This window comes from Pogona vitticeps, chromosome 5, assembly GCF_051106095.1.
Source record: "Pogona vitticeps strain Pit_001003342236 chromosome 5, PviZW2.1, whole genome shotgun sequence".
NCBI classification, from domain to species: domain Eukaryota; kingdom Metazoa; phylum Chordata; class Lepidosauria; order Squamata; family Agamidae; genus Pogona; species Pogona vitticeps.
Window position 1 is genome coordinate 32,207,595 of NC_135787.1, and position 23,377 is coordinate 32,230,971.

A 23,377-nucleotide genomic window follows, 5' to 3' on the forward strand; every position below is an offset into this window, starting at 1 on the left:
GCTATATTTCCAGTCCCCTGATCATGCTTGATGCCCTCCTCTGAATTCTACTTTTTGTAGAAAATTACCAGCAATACAAGTCAGCAATTTCTTGGAAGGGCTGTATTTGGCAGAATTTGCTCTCAATAGATATCAGGATAACTGAAATCTCTCATTGCTAGTGCATGGTTTCTGAAATTCTTGCAATTTGTTTTTCATGTGTATGTTCTCCTTGATTGGGCAGTCAGTAATAGACTCCATCCAATTCCTTTTGTTTTTTGCCATAATTATGGAACAACCAAGCTCATCCTCCTATATCTCTGTGCAGGAATATTTTTTATTTATTTATTTATTTTATTTATATCCCGCCTATCTGGTCGGGTCAGGACCACTCTAGGCAGCTAATATGAACTTTTGACATATACTGTGACTCCACCTCCCTTTCTATTCACTCTGTTCTTTTTGAATAATTTATATTCTTAATTGCTGTATTAAAGTCATGGGAGTTATCCCACAAAGTTTCAGTTATCCCTATCACATCATATTTACCCTCCAGATGAAGATTTCTAGTTCTTCTTGACTGTTTTCCCTACTTCTGGCTTTTGTTTAAAGATACCAGAGATTGTATATTTTCCTTTATACATTTTTATGAAGATTATTCTTGGGCCCCATTAAAGCTGCTTGGTTTGTTTCTCTGAAATTGCATCTTCATCCCTGTTCAGTTCAAAGCCCGCATAAAGTTCTTTATGCTGTGGTCAAACACATTCTTCCCAATCCTTGTGAGGTGGAACCCATCACTAGCCCATTTTCCAATAGTTAATGGTCCCAAAATTCAAATCCCTCACATCAGTACCACATTCCTAGCCTGTCATTCACACACAGTGTTTTTCTTTCCCTTTCTATTCCTCTTCTGAGTACTGGTAGGATGGACAAGAAGACTATCTGAGCCCAAAGTCCTTGAGTTTCCTTCCCAGAGCTTCAAAGTCTGATGTGATTTATTTTTAATTTCTCTTGGCTGTGTTGTTTGTTCCCACATGGATGAGAAGAAAGTAATATGCATCTATGACAATCATTAGTCACATTCCTAATCCACCCTCCAAGAAGAAAGCAGATCTGGTGGGTCCATGGATTTTCCCAGCATATTTCAGTTTCAGTGCCATGTATTAGGGAGCCTCCACCTACAACTACTCTTCTTTCTGTAGGTTGTGGGTTCACCGGCTTTGCTTGGCTGAGCTTTGATTTCTCTCACGTCCTTCCATGGGGTCTGTCTTCCTGCACATGCTGTCTCGCAGACTCCTCTTCAAGAATCTGAAGTGGTTTTGCAGTTCCATTGGTGAAGAGTGTCTTCTTTTGCTCCTAACTGTGACTCTTTTCCATGATGCTTCCTCCACTGTGTTTGTTCTTTCCTCGGCATTCTCCTCCTTTACTTAGTCTTGCTGTTCTTCCAGCTTCAGCACCTCCCTTGGCTGCTGCTGCTTGAGATTTCTGTTTATGTACTCTTCTCTTAAAGCCTTAAGCATGGGCACTTGCTGCTCCAGTTCTTTCACTTTTTTTCCAATACTGCTACCAGTTTGCACTTGTTGCATGTGTACACTGTGCTGTTCTCAGACATGAAAACAAATATTGCACACACTCTGTAGGTCATGACATCTGAAATGTCTCTTCCCTCTATAATCCTTGTAACCTTTTAATTTTTTTCTATTTGTCTATGAGTGCCTTTTCCTTTATTATGTCTGCCTTGAAAGATGCTGGGAATGTCCACTAAGGTGTAACTATATATTTTGACACACCAAAAATTTGTAAGAGGCCTCCCCTGTCAAATGCCCATTAGCTGTCCCCGTTAGCCTGCTACCCGGGGTCTGTCTCAATTTTATTCCTCTGATGTGCTCTGCTAGGAATCAGCAAACAGAAAGGTGAAACCCCCTATCAGTGTATGCAAGAAGACTTTCAGCTCTCCAGAGATGCCAAACAAAATCCACCAGAAGTCCTAACAGTGATGGACTGTTCTGATAAGCTGATTGGAAACACAAAGCATCCCCTAGCCAATGAATAGCTACCTCAGCTCAGGGGGGTGACAGAGAAAGGTGCTAAAATAACAGAACCACTTGCATAAGGAAGTACTGGATTACTTCTTGCATAAACTTCAGAAGGGTTAAAACTGCTCACATAACTAGGAGTCAATGTTGTTTTGTGTTGTTTTCTATGCTGAAAGATAAAAGATAAAGCTAAAATGGATAACTAATATTTTACCATTCATACTTGGACACTTACACAGGAATGGTAAACTATGACATTTCAAAGTTCACTGTTGCAGCTTTACTATAGAATTCTGGTTTAGAGATGATGACAAGGAGTCTTGTAGCACCCCTTAAAAAGTTAACAAGTTTTATTTTGAAGAAGAATTTGTGGGCTGTAGTCAACTTCCAGCACAGATATCTTTCTTTCATCATTCTTGAAATCATTAACAGATTATTTACAGCTTTTCCCAAGCTTGCAATCTAGGCCAAAAAGTCAGTATTAATATAGATTATAGTTTTTGGAGCCTACAATAGGCTCCAAAAACTATAACATTATAGCAAATGTAACACCACCCCTTTTATGGTAACATGCACTCTGAAACTCAAGCTTTCCTTTTATTTGCTCTTTTTAAGGTCACAACATGCCCTAAATCAATTAAAAGTCCTTGTCTATGCCATCTTGATTTATGTCCAAAGCTGTTTTAGTACTTCCATGTATGGCAGCCACTTACATGTCTCTCAGTAGATTCAAGCAGGCAGTATGTACGTTGAAAAAGATATTTTCAAATACAGAGAGCCAGAAACAATATGTATAAAGAAATACTTCAGTCACATTTAAAAGATACAAGGTTTTCACACAGATGGAAAATCTGTGCTTACAAAACATTAACAGTTGTTTGCATTGTCTTTCTTTCTTATGTCTCTCTGGAAGACAGTTGGACAATAGGGTACTTCCCTCCAGCCTCCCTTCTGTTTTCAGCAATCCAGTAAATCTGGTTAGGCTGAGAGATTACGACTATGTGGATCAGTTGGTATCTGAACCCAGGTTTCACAAACTAAGGGGAAGGCTACAGCTCAGCTTTACATGAAGACCAACACAGGTTCCCGTCCCCACGAGATAAAATAAGGAAAGCCTCCAGTCCTTGCCCAGTGTAAGTGAAGAAAAGACTACACAAAATTTACCACTATATCAATAAACAAAATTCATCTTTAATGCGTAATTCTCACCACAAAAGGAAGAACCATTTCTGATATACTGTCATACCTATTTTTCTGTGCTGTAAAGGTTATCTTCAAAAAGGGATGGGTTTAGGTTCCGAAGTCACTCAATGTCAAACAGTGAGGTTCTGATGGATGTAGCTCAAATGTCCCTCCCCTTGCTTTCCCTTCCACATGAATGGGAAAAGAGATCAGGAAATTGATAGATTTGTATCATGGTTTACTGCACCCAAGCAAGCCAGCAAGCTTGAATCAAAACTGGTTTGTGAATCCAGGCTTCTCTGGCTACAATACTCTAGGGCACTGGTTCTTAACCTTGGATTACTCAGGAGTTTTGGACTGCAACTCCCAGAAGCCTTCACCACCAACTGTGCTGGCTGGGGTTTCTGGGAGGTGCATTTCAAAAACATCCGAGTAACAAAGGTTAAGAACCACTGCTCTAGGGTTTGGAATTAAACATGAAGCCCCCCCCTTCTGTTTTTTATACTTGTTTGCTCAAATGAGGAACAAAAAGCTGTCTGCACCACACTGTGGTTCACTGAGCCAGAATTACTAGCTTAGCTTTATGTGCAAACAGACCCTAGGATTTGACTGTGAGCTTACTTTATCTTGCTCTGGTTTCTTTCTCTCTAACTACTACACGTCTGAATATTCTACAAGTCTTTCAAAATGCATATCAGTACAAATCAGCCCTTCACTCACATTGCTGAACAGGTTACTTCTTTTTGCCATTCACCCTTCAACACACTTCCATCCTCTAAGCATTAATAGGCCATTAAAAAACTGACTCAGGGCATGACCAAAGCTGACACGCATCAGACCCACGTTATTAACCAAATCTATTTCATCATTTATTACTTTAGCCTTTCGGATATACATGTCTACTAGAAGAGAAAGGCAACGGTGAAATAGCACCACTCCCACCTGCACGGGTGCTATCACATTTTCGGTGGCAACTTCTCTCAGAGGCCCTATTACTTAAGTAACGCAAAAGATTCTTGTAAAGTCTGAAAAGTCTGATTACAGGCACCATCTACAATGAAATAAATACTCTACCATAGTAACAAAATCAACATCAATTAAACACACACAGCTTTCTTTGATTGTGTCCAAACAAGGAATGGATACTGCAGGCAAACACACACATGGCATTAGAACCCAACACTATGTCAATAGTTCTCAACTTTCTGTCCTTCAGATACTTAGGAACTCAGCTTCCAGAAACCCTGGTCAACATAGTCAATGGTCAGGGGTTCTAGCAGGTGAAGTCCAAAACATCTGGTGGGCCAAAGGGTAAGGGTGACTTAATTTCAAACTACTGTTTGAAATTATTCAGTGACTCTACACAATCACAGAAATCTCCTCACCACAGATGTATTTCGTCTAACACAGTCGCCCCCCTCCCCATGGAGATGTTATTTATTTATTTATTTATTTATTTATTTATTTATTTATTTATTTATTTATTTATTTATTTAAGACAGTTAAATCCAATGACCCCTGAAAACAAAATTAAATTCCAAGAAAATGAAATGCCCCCAAAAAGTAACATTTAATAATTTAGTTGCAAGCAAATTTTAAGACGCAAAAAGAAATACAGTATAAAAAGGGCATAAAAACAAACTGCAATGCAGGAACTAAAAATTTCAAGACAAAAACTCTGAAACTAAATTAAGATTGGAGGAAAATATATATTCATGCACACTGTAAAAAGGCTGCAGCTGCTCTTCACAGGTTTGGCTTGCTCCAGCGCCCCCCTACCGCCCCCCTTCTGCTCCAGCGCCCCCACACCGCCCCTTTTCGTTCTACTGCCCCCCTGAAAAATGAAATCGCCCCCTGGGGGGCATTATCACCCACGTTAAGAACCACTGGTCTAACACATTCTTGCTTTCTAACTGTCAAATTCCTACTCTTCCCTCACATATCTAAATCACATGAGAAGAATTTCTGAACAGGATTTCTACCAAATTAGAAGAGAAGTTTAAATAGGTTTGGTACTGGATCTGGATAGTGAGAGCCCTAAAGCCGATTCACTGGTAGCTCAGTGGAGACTATGGGTTAAGTCACTACTGGCAAACTGCTAAGGATACATATGGTACCTATAAAGTACCTTACTGACCCAAAGGTAATAAACAACAAAAAGCATATATGAGACACTCATATAGAAAAACTAACTAAACCAGTTAAGGAAATTACTAACAGGTAAAACCACAAATTACTTATTCTATTATTTTTCAATAGGCTTCAAAATGACCAAAATTAAAAGTATAAAATATGAAGTAGTCTGGCTCACTCCTATTTGTTCAAGATCCGCATGCCAAATATTGCTGGAAGACGATGTACTGGAAAAATGAGGCACCTAAAGAAATGAAAAAAGACTGTCAAGTGGTAAAGGAAAGAGCAGCAAAAGGGGGAAGGACAGTTTAAGAATAACTACTTTCAGAAGCAGGAAATGCATTGATGAACTAAAAACAAAAGCATGTGGCCAAACTATGAAAGCAACATAAGAATCACATAAGCAAAACAGGGAACAAACATAACTATGTGCCATTTTTAATTCAACAATATATATTCTACCCATTTACCAAGTGATCCCCAATCAATGCAGCAAGCTGAGTTCCGTGCTCAAGCACCTCACTTGTATATGAATGAATACTTTATTATGGTCAAAGAGCAGTAAACACCTCACTTGTATAGTCTCAGAACATCTGGAACAAAACTCTTTCCCACTAGGATAAGTGTGTATGTGCCAATCACAGTCTTTTTTGACTCCAAACTAGTGTCAGGACAGCTTCCTTTTTTAACAGGAAGCTACTCTTGAGCTAGGCCATGAAGCTTTCAAAAGCTTACCCTGAGCTTTCCCCAGGTGAGCAAAATTTAGGTGCCCATCTGTAAGGCGGAACAACCTGAATTGAGAATTCCTGGAGTTGCAATCCACATCCAAATGGCACATTTCTACTGAGAAATGACCGATCTAGTCTTCCCCTTCCTGTGGTATTTTTCTCAGGTAGGAATGATGGTTGTGCATCTTGCTTCACTGTTACAATAATCATTACAATAATTCCTACTCCAGGGTGGGAACCACAGCTCTACTGGCTGTCCAAACTTACATGCTCTGTAGTCTTCATGTACATCACTGCAGATATATGCAATTAATATATTTTAGACCAATGATTTAATCTCTGTGAGTATTTCCTCAGTGATGCAGATCACACACATTACATGCATAACTGCTATGAACAATCCTTGGCCATCCTTCTAAGGATATCCTTCTTAGGTCCACAAAAGACACAGAGTTCATCTCCAAGTAGATATTCAAAATGCTACTAACTGCAGATAAATTTCCCAGTATAGTCAGTCTTGGCTTCTACCTCCTTGCCTATTTTTAAACATATATGAATTTAAAAGTACCTATAAGACAAAAGAGGAGGAAAATGTGACCCTCCAGACCATGTTGGGATCCAACTCCCACTGTCACTCTTTTTGGTTCTGCTGGCTAGGCTAGCTGAAACCTGTAGTCTGACAAGATCAGGAAGGTTGAACCTTTCTCACCTCTGCTTATATGGCCAACTGAATGTGGCTTAGTATGAGAAGAGCAGGCAAAGGAAACATCAAAGATGGCCACACCTGGCATTTCTGCTGGCTAGAGATGGGCACGAACCATGGGCACTCTGGCTTCCCTTGACCCACCTCTTCCAGCTAGCAGCCACTCAAAGACAGTGTCCTGGCTTCCCAGCCCTGCCTCCTCCGGGTGCTGCCTCTGAGTGGGTCCCTGCTAGAGGAGCCGGGGCAAGGGAAGCCGGGGCGCACCTGTCAAAGCACTGAACCATGGTTCGTGCCCCATCTCTACTGCTGGTCCCTCAAGTAGGCCAGCTGTCATTAACAAGTACCTTGGGACAAATTTTTATCTGGGTACAAACTAAAATAAAATAAAAATAAAGCTGTTGCTTTGTGCTTATGTACTTTTCTACTTCTGCTGAAAAATATGACATTTCCAAGGGACTCACTCAGAAACCTCGACTTCTGCTGTGATTTTCTGATTTAAACATTATTTCACTCTGCCTGAAGGATCCAGATGGTGAAGTGGGTTGAAAGGGACATAAGTTTAATGGAAAACCTTGTAAATACAATTTGTTGATCAAAATAAAGATGTATCTCCTCCTGAATTCATCAAGGAGACTGAATAATACTCTGTTCCTTCAAATAAATAAACAGTAAATTAATGTGAAGTACATTCCTGCTCAAAGAATTGAACACTTTATAGGCTTTCTATTTCAGAGAACCACTGATATAGTAATGCTATCCAGAGTTCTCTAAAACCTCTAAAATTATTACTCAGCAAGGTAGCGAATACACCCTGGAAGGAAACCCAACATCCTCCTACTTCTTGTAATGCTTCAGGCTACGCTACTGGGATTTTTTCCAAAGAGTTGCTCCCACATAAATAGCTTCAGTTGTTTTGAAATAGCAGAAGTCATCCAAAAGGAACTCTGCTTAGATCTGGTACAACATACAAAGAAGAGTGCAATCTAGTTATGACTAACACTACTATCATTCATGGAAAGAAGAATAAAAAATTTATAGCAGAAACAAAACATATGACACGTGCCCAGTGATCATGCACGAGCAACATGAAGCTGATATGCAACCTGCTGATGTACTAAATTAATGTCAAATAATTTCTAAAGCTAATTTTAATCATAGCAGGGAAACAGAAAATGGGACACTAACAAACAACGATGTACGTTCCGTGTGCATACATGTACTTTTCTCTACTAGTGTACTAATCTCTACCAACACTACCACTCAGATCCTGTGAACTTATATTTTGGAATGTAAACAGTCTTCTGAAAAGGTTTAATCAGAGTGGAGTGGAGGGGAACAGTTCTTTAAATTCAAATTAATTCCTTAAAATGAATATTAAGGCTCCAGAGAGTATCTCTTTGGTTTCTACAGCTAAACTGCTCTAACAGCTTCATCACTGACAAACAATGGTAGAACTTACTCAGGGATAACATGAGTTTTGGTTAAAATCAGCTACTCCTCAGACTATTCCTGATCATACCACAACATTTATTAGTTTCCTCCTGAATCATTGTCATATTTGGTTATGCCAACACACTGACTAAAGGTTGAAACTGGGGTGACACCATCACCATGACACTATAACTACACTGCACACCATGAAATCTCTGCAATAAGAATTCCCTAAAACTTGGCCCATGATATTAAAGCCACAAAGAGATTAAATCTTTTGCAAAACCATACTAGGACTATTAAGGGATAGTAAAGCCATGCATGCCATTTATGGGAATGCAAGGACATTTAAATACTTGAAGTTACATGAATACAGCTGTTCTATTTCTTAATTTGCACCTTAATTTGATGCACATTAAAGCAAGAAGTATCATCCTCATTAATGATCACATTTAGGGTACAAGAATAAAATACTAGACTAGAAAGAAGAAACCTCTTTCTGCCCTTCGAGATGCTTCGGCCTACAACTCCAAACCTCTTCACCTTGGCAGTGTTGGCTGGGGTTTCTTGCAGTTGAAGTACCAAACATTTGTAAGGTTAAAATTTATTCATTTTGCACCATGAATAGGCCACAGACCACAGGAACATACAAAGTTCCTTAGTGATTCACCATCTGTATAAGCCTCAAATTTGAAAAAACGAAGACCAAAAGTGCAAAGCTGCAAAGCTGGAAGGGACCCTATGGATCATTGAGTCCAGCCCCTATCAAGGAGGTACCAAGGTTCCCTCTATGCCAGGGGTCTCAAACTCAATTTACCTGGGGGCTGCTGGAAGCAGAGTCTGGGTGAGGCTGGGCCGCATCAGATTTTCCACCAAGTGGAGCAAGAGCCCGAGGAAGCCGCCCAGGAGTTTCCTTAGCCCGGCTAGGGCTCCAAGGAGGAGGAGGAGGGGCGTGCGAGCCCTCATCACTGGCCACGACCCCTTCTGGCTCCTTCTTCACTACCACCACCACCAGCAGCAGCAGGACAAAGAAGCGGAGAGGGGAAGGAGCGCCGGCAACCGGGTAGCCGGGGGTGGTGGTGGAGGGCACAACATAAAATTTTAAAAAAACCTTCACAGAATCCCCTTGCCAATGGAGAAAAGCCCCCATTGGTACCCATGAAATTAAACAGAACGGGGCGCGCACACACACACGGAGATCCAGCAACCTTCCTCTGAGGGCCCCCTTCAAAAAAAGGCGCACTCAGCAGCAGCAGCTATCCCCACAACAACAGAGGAGCAAACTTTGTGAGGCGAGCCCAGGCAGCCTCCGGAGCCGAGGCAGCTGAAGCAGGATGAAGAGGAGGAAGCACCGATGGGTGCTGAGGCAGCCGTTGGCTGGGCTGGTGGTGCCTAGAGAGAAAGAGAGCCAGGGAACCGCTTCCCTAGAAGAGGTGGTAGCGGCAGCAGCTGCTTTTGGCGGTGCTGTTGGAGGCCCTCTTCGAGGACGGGCTGGGAGCGAGCTCCGCTCTCAGGCATTGCGCGGCGGCGGCTCGGGCACTCAGGGAAAAGGGCCGGCAGTGCGCCTCGCTCACTGGCTCTCCCCCAAGACACGCCTCTTGCACCCTCCATCTAGAACTGCAGCCTGCCAGCCAGCCTGCCTGCCTGCCCCAGGCAAGGCGGGGGCCACAAACTATCATCCGGCAGGCCGCAAATGGCCCCCGGGCTGCATGTTTGAGACCCCTGCTCTAAGCCATGTGTCTGTGAACATGTGCAACTCCACCTCCCTCCAGGCAGCTCTCTTCCTCCTCCGTGCATCAACTGTGTTCAATCCTTTCAGTTCTGATAGCGATGGAACCCTGTATGGGGGGAGCAGAGTCACGAGAGCACGCAGTGGCCGCATACATGAGAGGCGAAGCCCTGCCCAGAGGAGCTGAAAATTAAAGGGTACATTGGGAAGCATTGTGGGGAATTGAACTCCCAACCTCTGGCTCTGCAGCCAGATACCTAAATCACTGAGCTATCCAATAGTTCTGAAACAATTTCTAGAGTTTAACCAAAAGGACAACCTTATACATGTAATCACTCCACAAGGCAATAGTAAGTCTCCCTACATTTAATGTGGTTTAGTCCCAGAGAACTATGCACAGGATTGCAGTGAAAAAAATCTACCAATCTTTCTCAAAAGGAAAGCCTTCTTCTTTTACCATTTTCTTTGTAGTCTTGTGCTTAATATACACTGATGGCAAACCAAAATAGCCTAAAACACACACTTGTTCGAGAGACCCCACTGATTAATCCATTTTGGTTGATTCATGTACAGCCTGATGGTTGCATTCTAATTATTTGAATGCATCAACTAGGCATCTTTATTTACATCCACAAATGATTATATTTTAAGTTTTGTACTTCATCATTAAGAGAGAAGTTGACGGGTACAACAACACATCTTGCATACATTAGCTATAGCTTCTCTTTAAGAGTACACGCCAGGGAGAAAGTGGCAAATAAAGTTCTAACCAGTGAGGTTGTGAATAACAGATGCGTTATAAAGAAAGGCATATCTGTCTGCATAAATGTTTTCTCTTACTAGCTAACTTAACCCCTTACCTGAACTATTCAATTCTTATTAGGACATTTAATTCCCTTAATACATTTTGCTGGATAGTAACTTCAGAGGATATGCCTTTCCTTTCTTGGGAAAAAAACACACATAACCACTGAATTATAATACAACAATAAGTTTGGTAAATTTACACCTGTGGGAATAATCATGTACATGTTGTCTCATGGCTTACGATTAAGTATATCACTGAGCAGGCAAGCTTACAGATAATGAGAATTGCATGTTGACCAGAAAAAGACCTGAAGGCACACAAAAGAATTAGAGAAAGATTTAGCATACACTGTCCAAAATGGCTAATATGCAATGAAACCCAACATCTCAGTTGTTCTGTGTAGTTTTGGAAAAGAAGAGCAAGCCAGCTAAATAGTGAGTCACGGTTGGAAAAGTTATTTACTGTACAGAGGAGCAATCCAAAAGGCAACTCATCCAAGCTTTGATACAGTGCACACATCAGGACTAATCCTAGCAGCACCACTGTTGTACCATCTTTATTAGTTTTAATGAGGCATGGTCTTGCACATTTTTACTTAGAAGGTCCCCTGAATTACTGTCAAGTACAGTATGCACACACACATATAAAGGAGACTCAAATGCAAGCTGCTCAGAGATGAATGATGGGGTTTTGCCAATTAAAATGTGCTTTCCAACGTTACCCAAAACCCAGAAGAGTATTTTCGAAATTGGCCAAAGATTCCTACTACTATCCTGAGATTTAAAAGTTCATGACATAACGAAAAAATATTTTCCAATGGTTCAGTGCCAAAAGACAATTCCTCCCCACAGTGGGAAGGACAACTGAGAGGAATATAGGTATTCTGATTTAAGAATTTATGCTTTTGTCCTAAACACCTTTGAGAGTAACTTCTGTGAGCAGGACTGACTTCTGCATAAACATGGTTAAAGATGTGTTGCTTGAGCTGATTTTGTATTGCAACCCTACTAAGCACACTGAGACCTTTGAAACTCATGAGGCACACCAGGAGGGCAACATTTTCTGTGTTATATCCATATGAAAATAGTTGCATTTTCTGGAAGCCTGTGTCAACAGCTGTGTTATAAAGTTAGAAACAATCCAATCTGATGTGCAGTTTCTGCTACATTCAGGAGAACTCTATTAAATTTTAATTTTCACAGCCTTTGAAGCTTAAAGGTTGCAAAGAGACACTCAAAGGGAAATATGCAAAACAAGAACGTAGGAACAGACAGCATTAGAAGTTTCACAAACGTGAAGGCCCTGCATACAGCAAACAGGCACATGCTTGTCAGGATTTCCATCAGATACTATTACAGGACTAACTGCTCTCTGTTCTAGTTTAAAAAGATGACATATTAGCCTAAAATTCAAATATTTAAATTTAAGCATAAACGTCTTAAAACAAGTCCTAGAGCACTGTTCCCATTCTGGAGCCCTGAAGACATCTGCTATCTTACAGAATGGTTACAAACCTCAGGCAGAATTTTTAAGAGAGACTTCCCCTTTGTTCCATGAATACTAAAGGATGGTCTATCTTCTCTGACGCTGTCTTATACTAAAATCATGCAATTGATTTTGCATGCAATTGCATTTGAACGTATATTCAGGTGTATACATGTTCTAGCCATATGCAAAGAAATTATGGAACTCTGTCCGTCTGCTCCATGCTAACAGACGTCTGCATGTCTTGAGGCAATGAGCAAATCCCAATGCCACATCAACTAGCCTTCTACCTCAGAAATGGGAGAGCAGCCATTAATTCATCATCACATTTACCTGCACACTGTTACCTGCAACCTGACACATACTTAAACAACTATGAGTAATTCATTGTCTGCTATATTCACTTTGAGACCAAGTGTAGCTACAAATCTCTTGGCCAGTTCTTGGACTTTTCTGTTTCTTGCCTTCAAATATCTGTACCGACCAGCTTGATGAACCATGCTGAGACTTCAACAGCTAGTACACAACATTTCCTCTAAGTCGCGCAGCTGCATGTGCACATGGTGCTACATCAGATCCATGCAACCATGCTAGTGTTGCTGCCCATTTGCTTCCGGTCACAGCTGGAACTCCGTGAACACAGGGCAAAGCCCCTACCCAGCACTGGAAAATTAGAAGGAATGTTGCCTGTACATATTGTGTGTGCAGTTGGCCCTAATAAACTGTTCAATTATACATAATATGGCTGTATTGCCCAGGATTCTGGGATGGACTAAAACGTCTCCAGAGGAAATGTGAATTTGCTCTGGCTCCACATGTAAACCCACCATGGATGTCTAGTAACAGATGTAGCTGGTCACATTTCCCCCCTTGTTCCTTAGACTTTCCCCATTAATAAAAAAAAAACACATTCCATCAGTAGCCTTTACTCACAGCAAAATATTCATCACTTAGTGAGAGACAAAAATTGTTATCCACAACTAGAATAGACGTCTTCAATCAAGGGGACTGTCAGTGTTGACATAACAAGTCCCATTAGTTTAACAGAACTATTCTAGCTCAGACTACAAATTGGATTTGGCACACAGGATTTTCCCACATCAGTTTATCAAAGGACACAGAATCTTCTCTGCTCCATGTACATGTCTTGCTTCACCTGTAGTGACAAATCTAACCCATAACTGCCTTTCCTCAATACAACCTCTCCCCACTCACAGCATGCTACTGACTAGATCACAGAGTGTGATGCCAGCAGAGAACAGAGACAGCTAGATGAATTGGTCTGCATCCTTGCTAGTGGGAACTGGAAACATTAAGAAAATTTCGAGAAGGTGGGAAGGGGACACAATGTTATTGCATTGCTTTTCAAAGTGTTTCAGTTTCTTTTTCAGCAAGCACACAACATAAACCATTGTTTCTCAACGAAAGTTTCTTCTGAGTCCTATTAAACTGATAAGACATGGACTGGTGAAGTACCACCACTTGTTTTTTGGCATTTGCTTTCTCATTTCTGTCTGAGTATTTGGGCAAGAGTGGAGTGTGATGATGTGCTTCATGTCCCTAGAATCAGTGCAAATGTACACTCATCCAAGACAAGTCCTCCTTTAGACTAATGGTCTGGTTCTTTTGTTTCTCCCATTCCACAGTCCGAAGTCTTGGCTTCATTGTACCATAACTAAATCCTGCTATTCCATGCTTTATCTGAGTAAGTCTCTAGCCCGAACAGAGTGGATTTGATTTAAAATTTCAAAAAAAACCCACATTTTAAAAACATTTTAAATATTTTTTAAATTTAATCATGATTTAAATCAATTTGATTTTACATGAGTGTGTTCTTATTCTGTATCTTTGATGCTGAATGTGCCCTCTGTCATGATAACATGTCAGTAAAACATCATGAAAATGACAAAGAACCCTGGGCATCCTGACTCAGGTTGTGGGCACATTATAACTGGATAACTGTGTGTCTGCCTTGATACTTTGATATGACTGAAAAGGATCATGGTGTTACCATGGGCTACCATAACTCTGCTTCACCTTCTCTGACCAACACTAGGTCAGAGAAGCAAGTGTGTATCATGGCACACAACACACACCGGAGTGAGGAGGCTCCGGCAGGTGTCCAATAATACAGTGGGGTCTTGACTTGAGAACTTAATCCGTACTGGAAGGCGGTTCTCAAGTCAAAAAGTCTGTAGGTCAAGTCTCCATTGACCTACAGTGCATTGAAAACCGATTAATCCCGTAACAGGCCATTTTTGTTCCATTTTGGTTTTTTTCTGGTCTGTAAGTCAATTCTCAGGCTGCAAGTCAAACCTAAATTTTGCGGCCAGTGAAGTCTGTAACTCAAAAAGTCTGTAAGTCAAGCCATCTGTAAGTCAAGGGTCCACTGTATGTCCAAATAGTAATAGGATGTGTGCTTGTGGATGGTTGCAACAACATGCAGCAAAATGCAGGACTGAACAAGGAGGAAGGATATGACTATTGTGGAAAACAAATGGGGCAAGTTGCAGTAGGCTTTGCAAAGGCAGGAAATTAGCATCCAGCAGGAAGCAGCATGATAAGACTAGCATCTGCTTTTCTTCACTGGTTCCTTTAATATTTTCCAGCTTCATTAAACCCACAACCAGTATCAGTATTGGAAGTGCTAGAAGTACTGCCATTCAGATTAAAAGGATGTGGGTTTTCTCTGCATGGAGAGATAACACAGGTTTTTTGCACAGGTTCTGTAGATAGGACAGAAGAGATGCTCATTCCACTTCTGTTACCTCCTCAAGCTACAGAGTGCCTCAACAGCAGGGAGCAGCTGCAGAATCAATGCTAACAATCTTGGCCACATCTTGCACTAGAATACACAGAGCAGACCATGTGCATGCCAGAAGTGAAGAATGAAGGACACAAACAGGCTTTAGGAACATACTACAGAGACATAAAAGGTGAAAACTGACATTTCAAGGCTGCCTATGGACATGACTTTCAAATACATAGCACCAGTTTTAGGCTTACTTCCAATGTTTTTTCCTCCTCTGTTAACAGCTTAAATAACTGAATGTTCCTAGGGAAGCAAAATGTCTTAGTTTTTCCCTATCAGTCAAAATATTCTCTTATCTACCTTTCCAGGCAGGCCACAATGAAGATCAGAGCCTGACTTTTTTTACACAACACCTTCCAAAGTTTTTTAAGTTATTATCCTTTCAAATTCCAAGATATTCTATTAGCTCTACACAGGCACAATCCTGCATCTGCATGTAGACTGAAGCTAAACTGCCTGTAAGCTTTGCATTGGTGTCCATTACAAAGAAACCCTCTCTTTACATCCTAGCTAATTAAAGAGAGCTGTAAATTAAAGAGCTGCGGCATCAGTTTGCCAATGGAGAGAAAGGCTTTAAAGGACTTCTGTCATCTTCATAAAAGAGAGCAAGATACTATGTTCCTGCAAATGCATTTTGTCCTCCACATTACCAACATCATAAGCTTTCCTTTTGAAATGTGTGCCCTGCATAGTGGTTCTCCACTTAACCATGGAAATTACCACTTAAAAACATCACATTGCTTGCAACTTGCTAGAAGTAACAAAAATACTTGTATTGCAATTTAAGAGATAGGGTCATTTCCCTTGCAATTTAACTGTCACTTTTTTATTACCTTTACTGTTAAGCACGGATGTTGCCTTACTAAATGGCAGAGGAACATCTCATCATTCAAATTGTGTCTTCGACTACAATCCCAACCTTTGCTGTGGATATTCAGGTGATGGCAAAAGACAGAATCTTGTACCATAGTGGTTTGAAGCATTTAAGTACTCAAAAGTAACCATTTTAGTTAGTTTTGAGAAATTGGAAAGCAATGAGTTATCTTTTAAAAATCAAGGCACAAGGCCCAACTACATTACCACTGAATAACCTTCTGAACTGTGAGCCAATTTGTATGCAAATACCACTGATGAAGTAGATTTATTCTAAGAGGGCCCACCAAATATTCAGACTCCTAACTGTATGAGTAACTAACTCCGGGGAGTGGGGGTTGAAATTGTCATTATTTTCTTCAAATAAGCACCCAAAGATGTGTGCTCCACACATATTTATTTATTTATTTATTTATTTATTTATTTATTTATTTATTTTATTTCTATCCCGCCTATCTGATCATATTAGACCACTCTAGGCGGCTTACAGTAAAAACAACAATGTAATTTAAGACTTTACAGCAGAAACGTAAATAATAAAAAAGAATAAAGAACAGAATAAGAAAAAAGATCGTCAAGGGTTTTCTGTTGGGCATCTCAAAGTTAGATGTTCTAAATATTGATTTTTTTTTTTACCCTACCACATGCCAATATTCTCAGTTAGCACAATGCAATCCTTCATCTGTGTATAGGCTTAGAAATCCTGTCTGCATATTTAGTATGTGTGACTCTTTCAAATATGCATACACACTAATCCTTTCAAGTGTAGAGCCATCACAACAGTACCATCCTTAAAACTGTGTCATGTGACCAAGTTGTAATGTAACTAAACATGGTGCACAGCTGAGCAACAAAAAAGTAAGAAATGCCACCAGTGTATTGGGGAGATTCACTGAAACTGTTGAGACATTTTTGTTCCAAATAAATGTAGTCAGTTGTAACTGAGTCCTAACTTGTCTTATCAGAAAAGCTCCTAATCTTATCAAATCCTCTCTTTCCACATTTCTGGAAGCCAGCTAGCAAAAGATGACACTATTCAAAGTACTGGTAGTATACATTTAAACATTCATCTCCATGAAGGTGCTAGATATGTACTGCCTCCTTAATACGTTCCCAATATTACCTTAAGACTGCCCAGTTCTATGTTTTAGAGAATATTATTTAGACATTAAAGCACCCACGTTTCAGGTTTCTAACAAGTCTGTGCAAAAGTTTTGTTCACTGAGATGGAAGATCCAAATCTCTATTTCTAATTTGTGTCCTTTTTCCATCTTGGGAAAATCTTTACAAATGCTGCAAGAATAACCAGCCTTTCAAGGTGCAGCTTTGTTTACAGGAATGTGAAAATACTGTTACCTGCAAACATCACTCAACAGTATACAAGTATAAATATGGTACAGAACTATTATTATTTCACTGTTAAGGAATAACCATTAAAATTCCAAAAGTTTTACTAATGTCATTCGCTGTTACAATTTTTTTAGCAACTAATAAAATTGAGCTTGAGCATTGTGCGCACATGCATGAGCACCCCCTGAGTGTGATGTGCGCCTGCGTGCAGGCGCACCATGCCCCCCAAACTGGTCCGCAGTAGGGAAAAGGTTGGGGACCACTGCACTAGAGATGTAAATGCAGCAAACATACACATATTAGGCATTGCCTTCTGCAAATTGCAGCCACATTACTCTTCCACTGAACAGCCGTAATGCAAATCTGCATCTTTAATACACAAAGTAAGAAAATCCAATGATTCTTTTAGGCTGGGAAAATATAAGTATCCAAACAAAAGCTGCATTTTAAAAAAAAGCTGACATTAGGCATGGGACTTATTTATTTTGGATGACATCTTACAGAAAGGATCAGGAATACCTGTAGGCAGAATTGTGGGAGCTGCAGCCCCAAAACAGTAACTGAAAAAGGAGTTTTTTACATCTCCTTATAGGTCTGCACTACCATTACATTAGCATTTCAGGGAGGAGGAGAGTGATGGCTGGCAGTGGCAAGAGTTCATGGGAATCTCAAGGGACAGGTGGTCTCACTGCCTACTAGGCTCTATAGAGGGAGCCCCCCAAAGAGCCATACTCCCTTTAAACTCCCATGAAAACCCTTTCACCACTCCCAGACACCACTGGGAGCAGTTTCCTTCTTCTTGAAAGGGCCCTGTGATGACTACTGCATGCTCTTTAAATTACTGCTTTTGGGTTGCAGCTCCCAGGATTCTGCCTTGGGAATTTCTGGCAAATTCTGGGACAAAAGCAACAGAGGTCTCGTGCCCATATACACTGGCCCATTAACAATCTAATACAACTTGAATAACTAAGTAAAGAACAGGCTGCTGTTATTCAAGCATTCTACATGCATTGCGCTATATAGCACTGTGCCAGAAGCTGCAGAGAAGTAGCATCATCCTAATAAGACTACTGAGAAGCAATAAGAGAATAATGCAGTGGTTTGGAAAAGGGCCTGCAGATGCCACTAATCTTCAGGAGGAAATAACTTAGCCACTAAAGGGTGGGAAGTATTTCTAGGCAACTGAGGCAATCACACAGAAAGGAGCAGGAGACAGCAAGGGGGACCAAGAGCTATTTATTTAATATCTATAAAAGAGATTACATCATTTTCCGCCAACTTGGTGCCCTCCAGATATTTCAGACTCATCTAATCATTCCTGACCACTGGCTTATAAACCAGGGCTGCTGGGATCCAAACATCAGAAGAGCATCACATTGAAGGGTTTTGAACCACAGACAAAAGATAAACAAGACAATTTTCAGAGTTAGCTACTAAATGAAGCACAGGGCACGTTACATAGGCAGCTTCACCTGTTTGTGTGATGCAACTTCCAGTGACTTGGCTATGTTTTCATCCAGCAACAGCGAACCTCTTAAATATGCGTCCCATTCTATACAGATGAATGATCACAGGTGGGAAACCTTATCCATCTAGTCCAAGTAAAACTGACATTAATCCACTGAGAGGCACCGAGAGCTCCAGCACTGGACACATTCAAGAGCAAATTAGACAACCATCTGTCAGATATACCGATTTGGATTTCTGTATCAGGCTGGAGTTTATACTCAATGGTCTTAAAGGCCTCTTCCAGCTCCGTTGTTCTGTGACATGCATAAGGCAGCAATTCTAAACGTGGGTGTCCCCCCATGTTGTTGAACTACAGATCCTAGCCTTTCCCTATCATGTTGGTAGAGCTTCTGGAAGTTAGAGGCCAATGGCATCTTGGGAGTGAAGAGAGAGAAGCACTGGAATATAATGCTGCCACCAGGACTTTATGTTAAAACTACTGCTGGATGTGGTAGAACCTGTATCATCACCTACTGAGAGGCATGAGGTGATCAATCAGATAAGGACTTCCTGAAGCAACCAGTGCCAGATGGCAGTTTGTCTCATTGTTATGCATGACTCTATCGCATCAGACCAAATCTTCACTTGAACAAGCTCTTCTATACTGAAGACAAATAATAAGTGCAGAACTTCTATCAGAGAATACTAGCGCTTTCTTGTATGTTCCTGTTTAGAATGTGTAGTAATAATCAGCCTTCTTCCATCTAGTTTCCTTCATATGGTTTAAGCTAAACCTTCTATTAGCTGCATTGTGTGGCTACTGGTCAAGGGTGATGGGACCTTTTATTAAGATAAAAATCAAGAAGCCTGAAAATGCAATTAAGAGAAACTGCCTCTCAACACCACCCATATTTCCAATACAGCAGGTGTGGCAGATGTTTTGGTCTCTGAACAGTCCCACTAAGAGACAATGAAAGGCATTATGGGCGGTGTCCAGAAGTTAGCAAGCCAAATTTTCCCATCCATGCAACACAGCAAACAACAACAGAAGACTAAAATCCATGATTAGTAATAGATGAACATTACATTCATTTAAATGTTGAAAACATCAAAGCACCTTTAGACAGTTTTTGGCTGCTCAAGTAACTAAGGAAGTCTTTCTGCATTAGCCACATGAATCCTACTGAAAGAATACAGATAACATTTTTTACAAAGCAACTCAAGAGTACCTCCAACCTTCTTGTATAAAACTCAGTATCAGGAATAACACAAGCAATAGGCAGAATTTTACCTTTACTGGATTTCTGATCAAATGTAAGAAAAATAAGTTCTCCTTCTTACAGGACTTACCAGACACAGAGATTACCAAACAATCCAAATTTCAAGCAGGTTGCTACCTTATCACCTGTATTCACCCACTGATGGCTGAAATCCTGTTGAGCAGCTCCACCAATGCAATGGAAATGATGACAGCAGCAGCAGCAGCAGCAGGAAACCGCTGCTGATTAAAGGTTCCTTTGGCAATTTTGGGATGCATGTGATTCATATACATAGTAACAGAGTCATACACCCTTCAAAATCCTCAAAGGAAGCCTTTCAGCAGTTGTGATTTGCCATTGGTGATGATATCACTGACACTGTACAGGCAGACCTGCACAACAGGATTATTTCAGTCATCAAAAAGTTCTTGAGAAATTGCAAGCTAAATCTAGTTCTTTGTCTAAACTAACATGGATCCACTGAGTCTGCTGGACTTACATAAGAACTGAGTTGACAAAATGCATACATTCAGTGGCTTTCTTTTATAATAAAGGACCAACAACTGTACTCTGTCCTGTAACCAATACAACTCCAAAAAGGGGGAAAATGTAATTAAGTATATTATCTTAAGTATATATCTTTATGTCACTATCTATACAACCACCTACCCTAATGAGACAGTTGTTTCCAGATTTTTAGAATTTCTGGAAAGTAGGTTGATGAAACAGCCCTCCCTTCCTTAGTGGAATTTATAAAACTATCCCACTGACAGTACACTTTCAAGAAAATAATCCCTAAACATGAACATTGTGCTTATTTCTATATTAAACTGTGCTACCTTTCCTCATCCAGTCAGGAAAACCTGCAAAGTTCACAACCAGTATGTACCCCACTGACACCTCCCTGCCCCCTCAGCACTGCTTCATTTCTATTTCAAACTATAAATTCTTCCATTTCCACATTTCTCAAGGAATACAGCACTTTGGTATAGGATAATCTTTGCAGTGGGTGAGGGAGGGAAGTCCCTGTAAAAACTCAAATTCTAGCCCAATCATCATATATCAAGTGAACAAAAGCAGACAGATAGCTGAGAGCTCCACATCTTTATAGAGACCCCGTATGGTGTTGCCTATCATGCATAAAGGCTATTTTCGTAGTCACAACAATCTTCAAATTATAGCTTAAAATAATAGCATCACATCAACCAGATTCAACTAAAGGGAAGGTCTTGACGAGCAACTGCGATTTAGTGTCTTTCTATTCTTTGGAAAGAATTTTCTGTTTCCAAAAGACCAAAACAAAACAAAAAACAGCTGGAAGCAGGAAAACTTTTGGAGAAGAAATCTGAATAGAACTTTTGTCATACAATACAGGCCACCTGTCAAGACTGCCAAAGAGGTACCCTGCTCTCATAAGTCCTTCACTTCCCATGCTTCTGTTTTCAAACAGAAGATGCAGAGTGACTGAAAGATGCCAGCCTGGCAAATGCTTCAGCGCATTCTGTCTGGCAACATTTGCTGCTAGTTTTTGACCTTCCTCTCCCATACAAACTACTGGACCATTTTATGCAGACACACAGTATCACCCCCCCCCCACACACACACACAAGACCTGAGTTTTACCAGCTTATGGAGGCTGTACTCTATTTGATCAAGAGACAGGAAGTCTTTAGGGTATGGTTTTGTTACCTTTTAAATGCTTCGGTGGGATTCCTCTCACATTCTCCAGGCTGCAAGAAACTCTGAACCGCTGGATCTCTCAGTTTGTCCTCGTATCCCTGGATGAGTCCACTGCGACAGATCTGGGCTACTAACCCTCTAATGAACCCTCCCACGCAGAGCGTGTCCGAGTCCTGAGCTCTGCAGAAGTGAAAGGCCAACGCCTGGTGATGTAAACCCCTTTGCAGACCAGCAGGCGAGCTTGGCCACAGCAGTTCGGTACAGAGGGCTGTCTTGCCACTGCCAGGCCCTCCCACTAGCAACACACCCCAGGCAGCCCCTTTGCCAGGGATGACACATGGATTTGTCCCAGAATTCAGCACAACAGAGGGTTTGTTTGCACTACTGTTGCTGCAGCTTGTCTTCTCCTGGAGGCAGTGCTGGAGCTTATGAAAAACCCACTCTCGACAGTAAAACTGCTTCCCTTGCAGCAAGCTGGTCTGCGCCATTTTACTGGGTCTTTTCTCCAGGACAAGTCAGAAACAGGAAAATATCTTCCGTTTCATTTAAGACAGCAAATTCTTCAACCCAAGCTGATGTACGTGCTGCTGCGTGGGACTTTTTGTCACAGAGTACAAAGCAAACCCACAAATCCTTCATCCCTTCTCATGCTGCTCAGTGGCATTGCCTGTCCCACAAGCAGCATCCTTCCATCCCAATGTGATCTTGATTAGCACATAAAATAATGCTGTTCATCCGATTTAAGAGATAAAGCTATGTTTGATACCAGGGCTCAGTAATACTTCTCATATGGCTTAAAAGGTCGCACAGTGCCATTCATCTGCAGCTTATGCATGGTCCTCCGAAAACCCAGATGTGCTAACATCCAGGCAAAGTTTCTGCATGTACTTGCTTCCCCAAATTCCAGTTCTTCCAAAATATAGGGGTTTTATACCCCTCAAAGAGGCAATTTCTGAAAACAAAAGTGTTTGTTCCCCCTTTCAGTGAAGGCTGATTCTCTGGCAAACATAAAAAAAATCTGCCTTATTTATCAAAATGTAGTTAGCAGAAGTCTGCCCAAACCGATACAGTCCTAAGAAACTCTAAAAAAATATGGTGTCCGGATAACCACAGTAAGGTGGGAATAGGGGTCTTTCACAGACGACATTCAGCGTACAACTTCTTTGGGACCGTGTCTCACACCGATTCTTGCCAGACATTCCAATGTCACAACACTCCCATTTCTGCCCTGAAAAAGAAACAAGCATAAACACTGGTTAGCTTCCAAATTCAAGGGGATGTCATCTGAAATGAGAACCAACCAAAGCTGCTCGCTTGCAGAGCCTCCAGCTGCAGCGAACCTGAAAACCAATTCACTTCACCCACACTGCATCCTAAATGTTGCTGCTTGTCCCGTGTCCTAAGGGGGAGAGGAAAATGCAGCCACAACAGTTTTACTACAATAACCTCACAAACTATTCAAGTCATCAGCTGACCTTGAAACCACAGGAGATCTGCCAAACACAGATGTGCCCCCCAGAACCTTTCTGCCCCCCCCCACCTCCTTCCTACTCGGGCATCCCCACCTCCTCTTCTATGTGCTTCCTATTATGTCTGGCAGGACTTCCCTGGCAGCTTTCCCCGCCTTCTTTGTTCCCCGGCTTTTGAGCACCGGGGATAGACAGGGAGCCTTCCGAGCCACGTTTGAACCCGACCGTCCTCCGCTGCTCCCCCCCACCCCACCCCACTCCCCTCGCATTG

At 41.2% G+C, this 23,377-nt stretch overlaps 1 protein-coding gene across 2 annotated transcripts in view; it reads right to left on the minus strand.

Moving 5' to 3' along the window:
* The window catches only part of ANKRD50 (ankyrin repeat domain 50), a 62,822-nt gene extending 39,957 nt beyond the window's left edge, over positions 1-22,865 (minus strand). The window contains exons 1-2 of one of the 2 annotated variants that reach the window (XM_073001669.2): positions 21,647-22,865; positions 5,509-5,574 (exon numbers count right to left, since the gene is read on the minus strand). Coding sequence is in view for 1 of the 2 variants with exons in the window: in XM_078376698.1 (XP_078232824.1) it covers positions 21,647-22,125 (479 nt within the window). In the remaining variant the exon portion in view is untranslated. The remainder of the gene's footprint in view (positions 1-5,508; positions 5,575-21,646) is intronic. The other variant, XM_078376698.1, reaches the window with a different exon arrangement.
* Between the last annotated feature and the right edge of the window lie 512 nt (positions 22,866-23,377).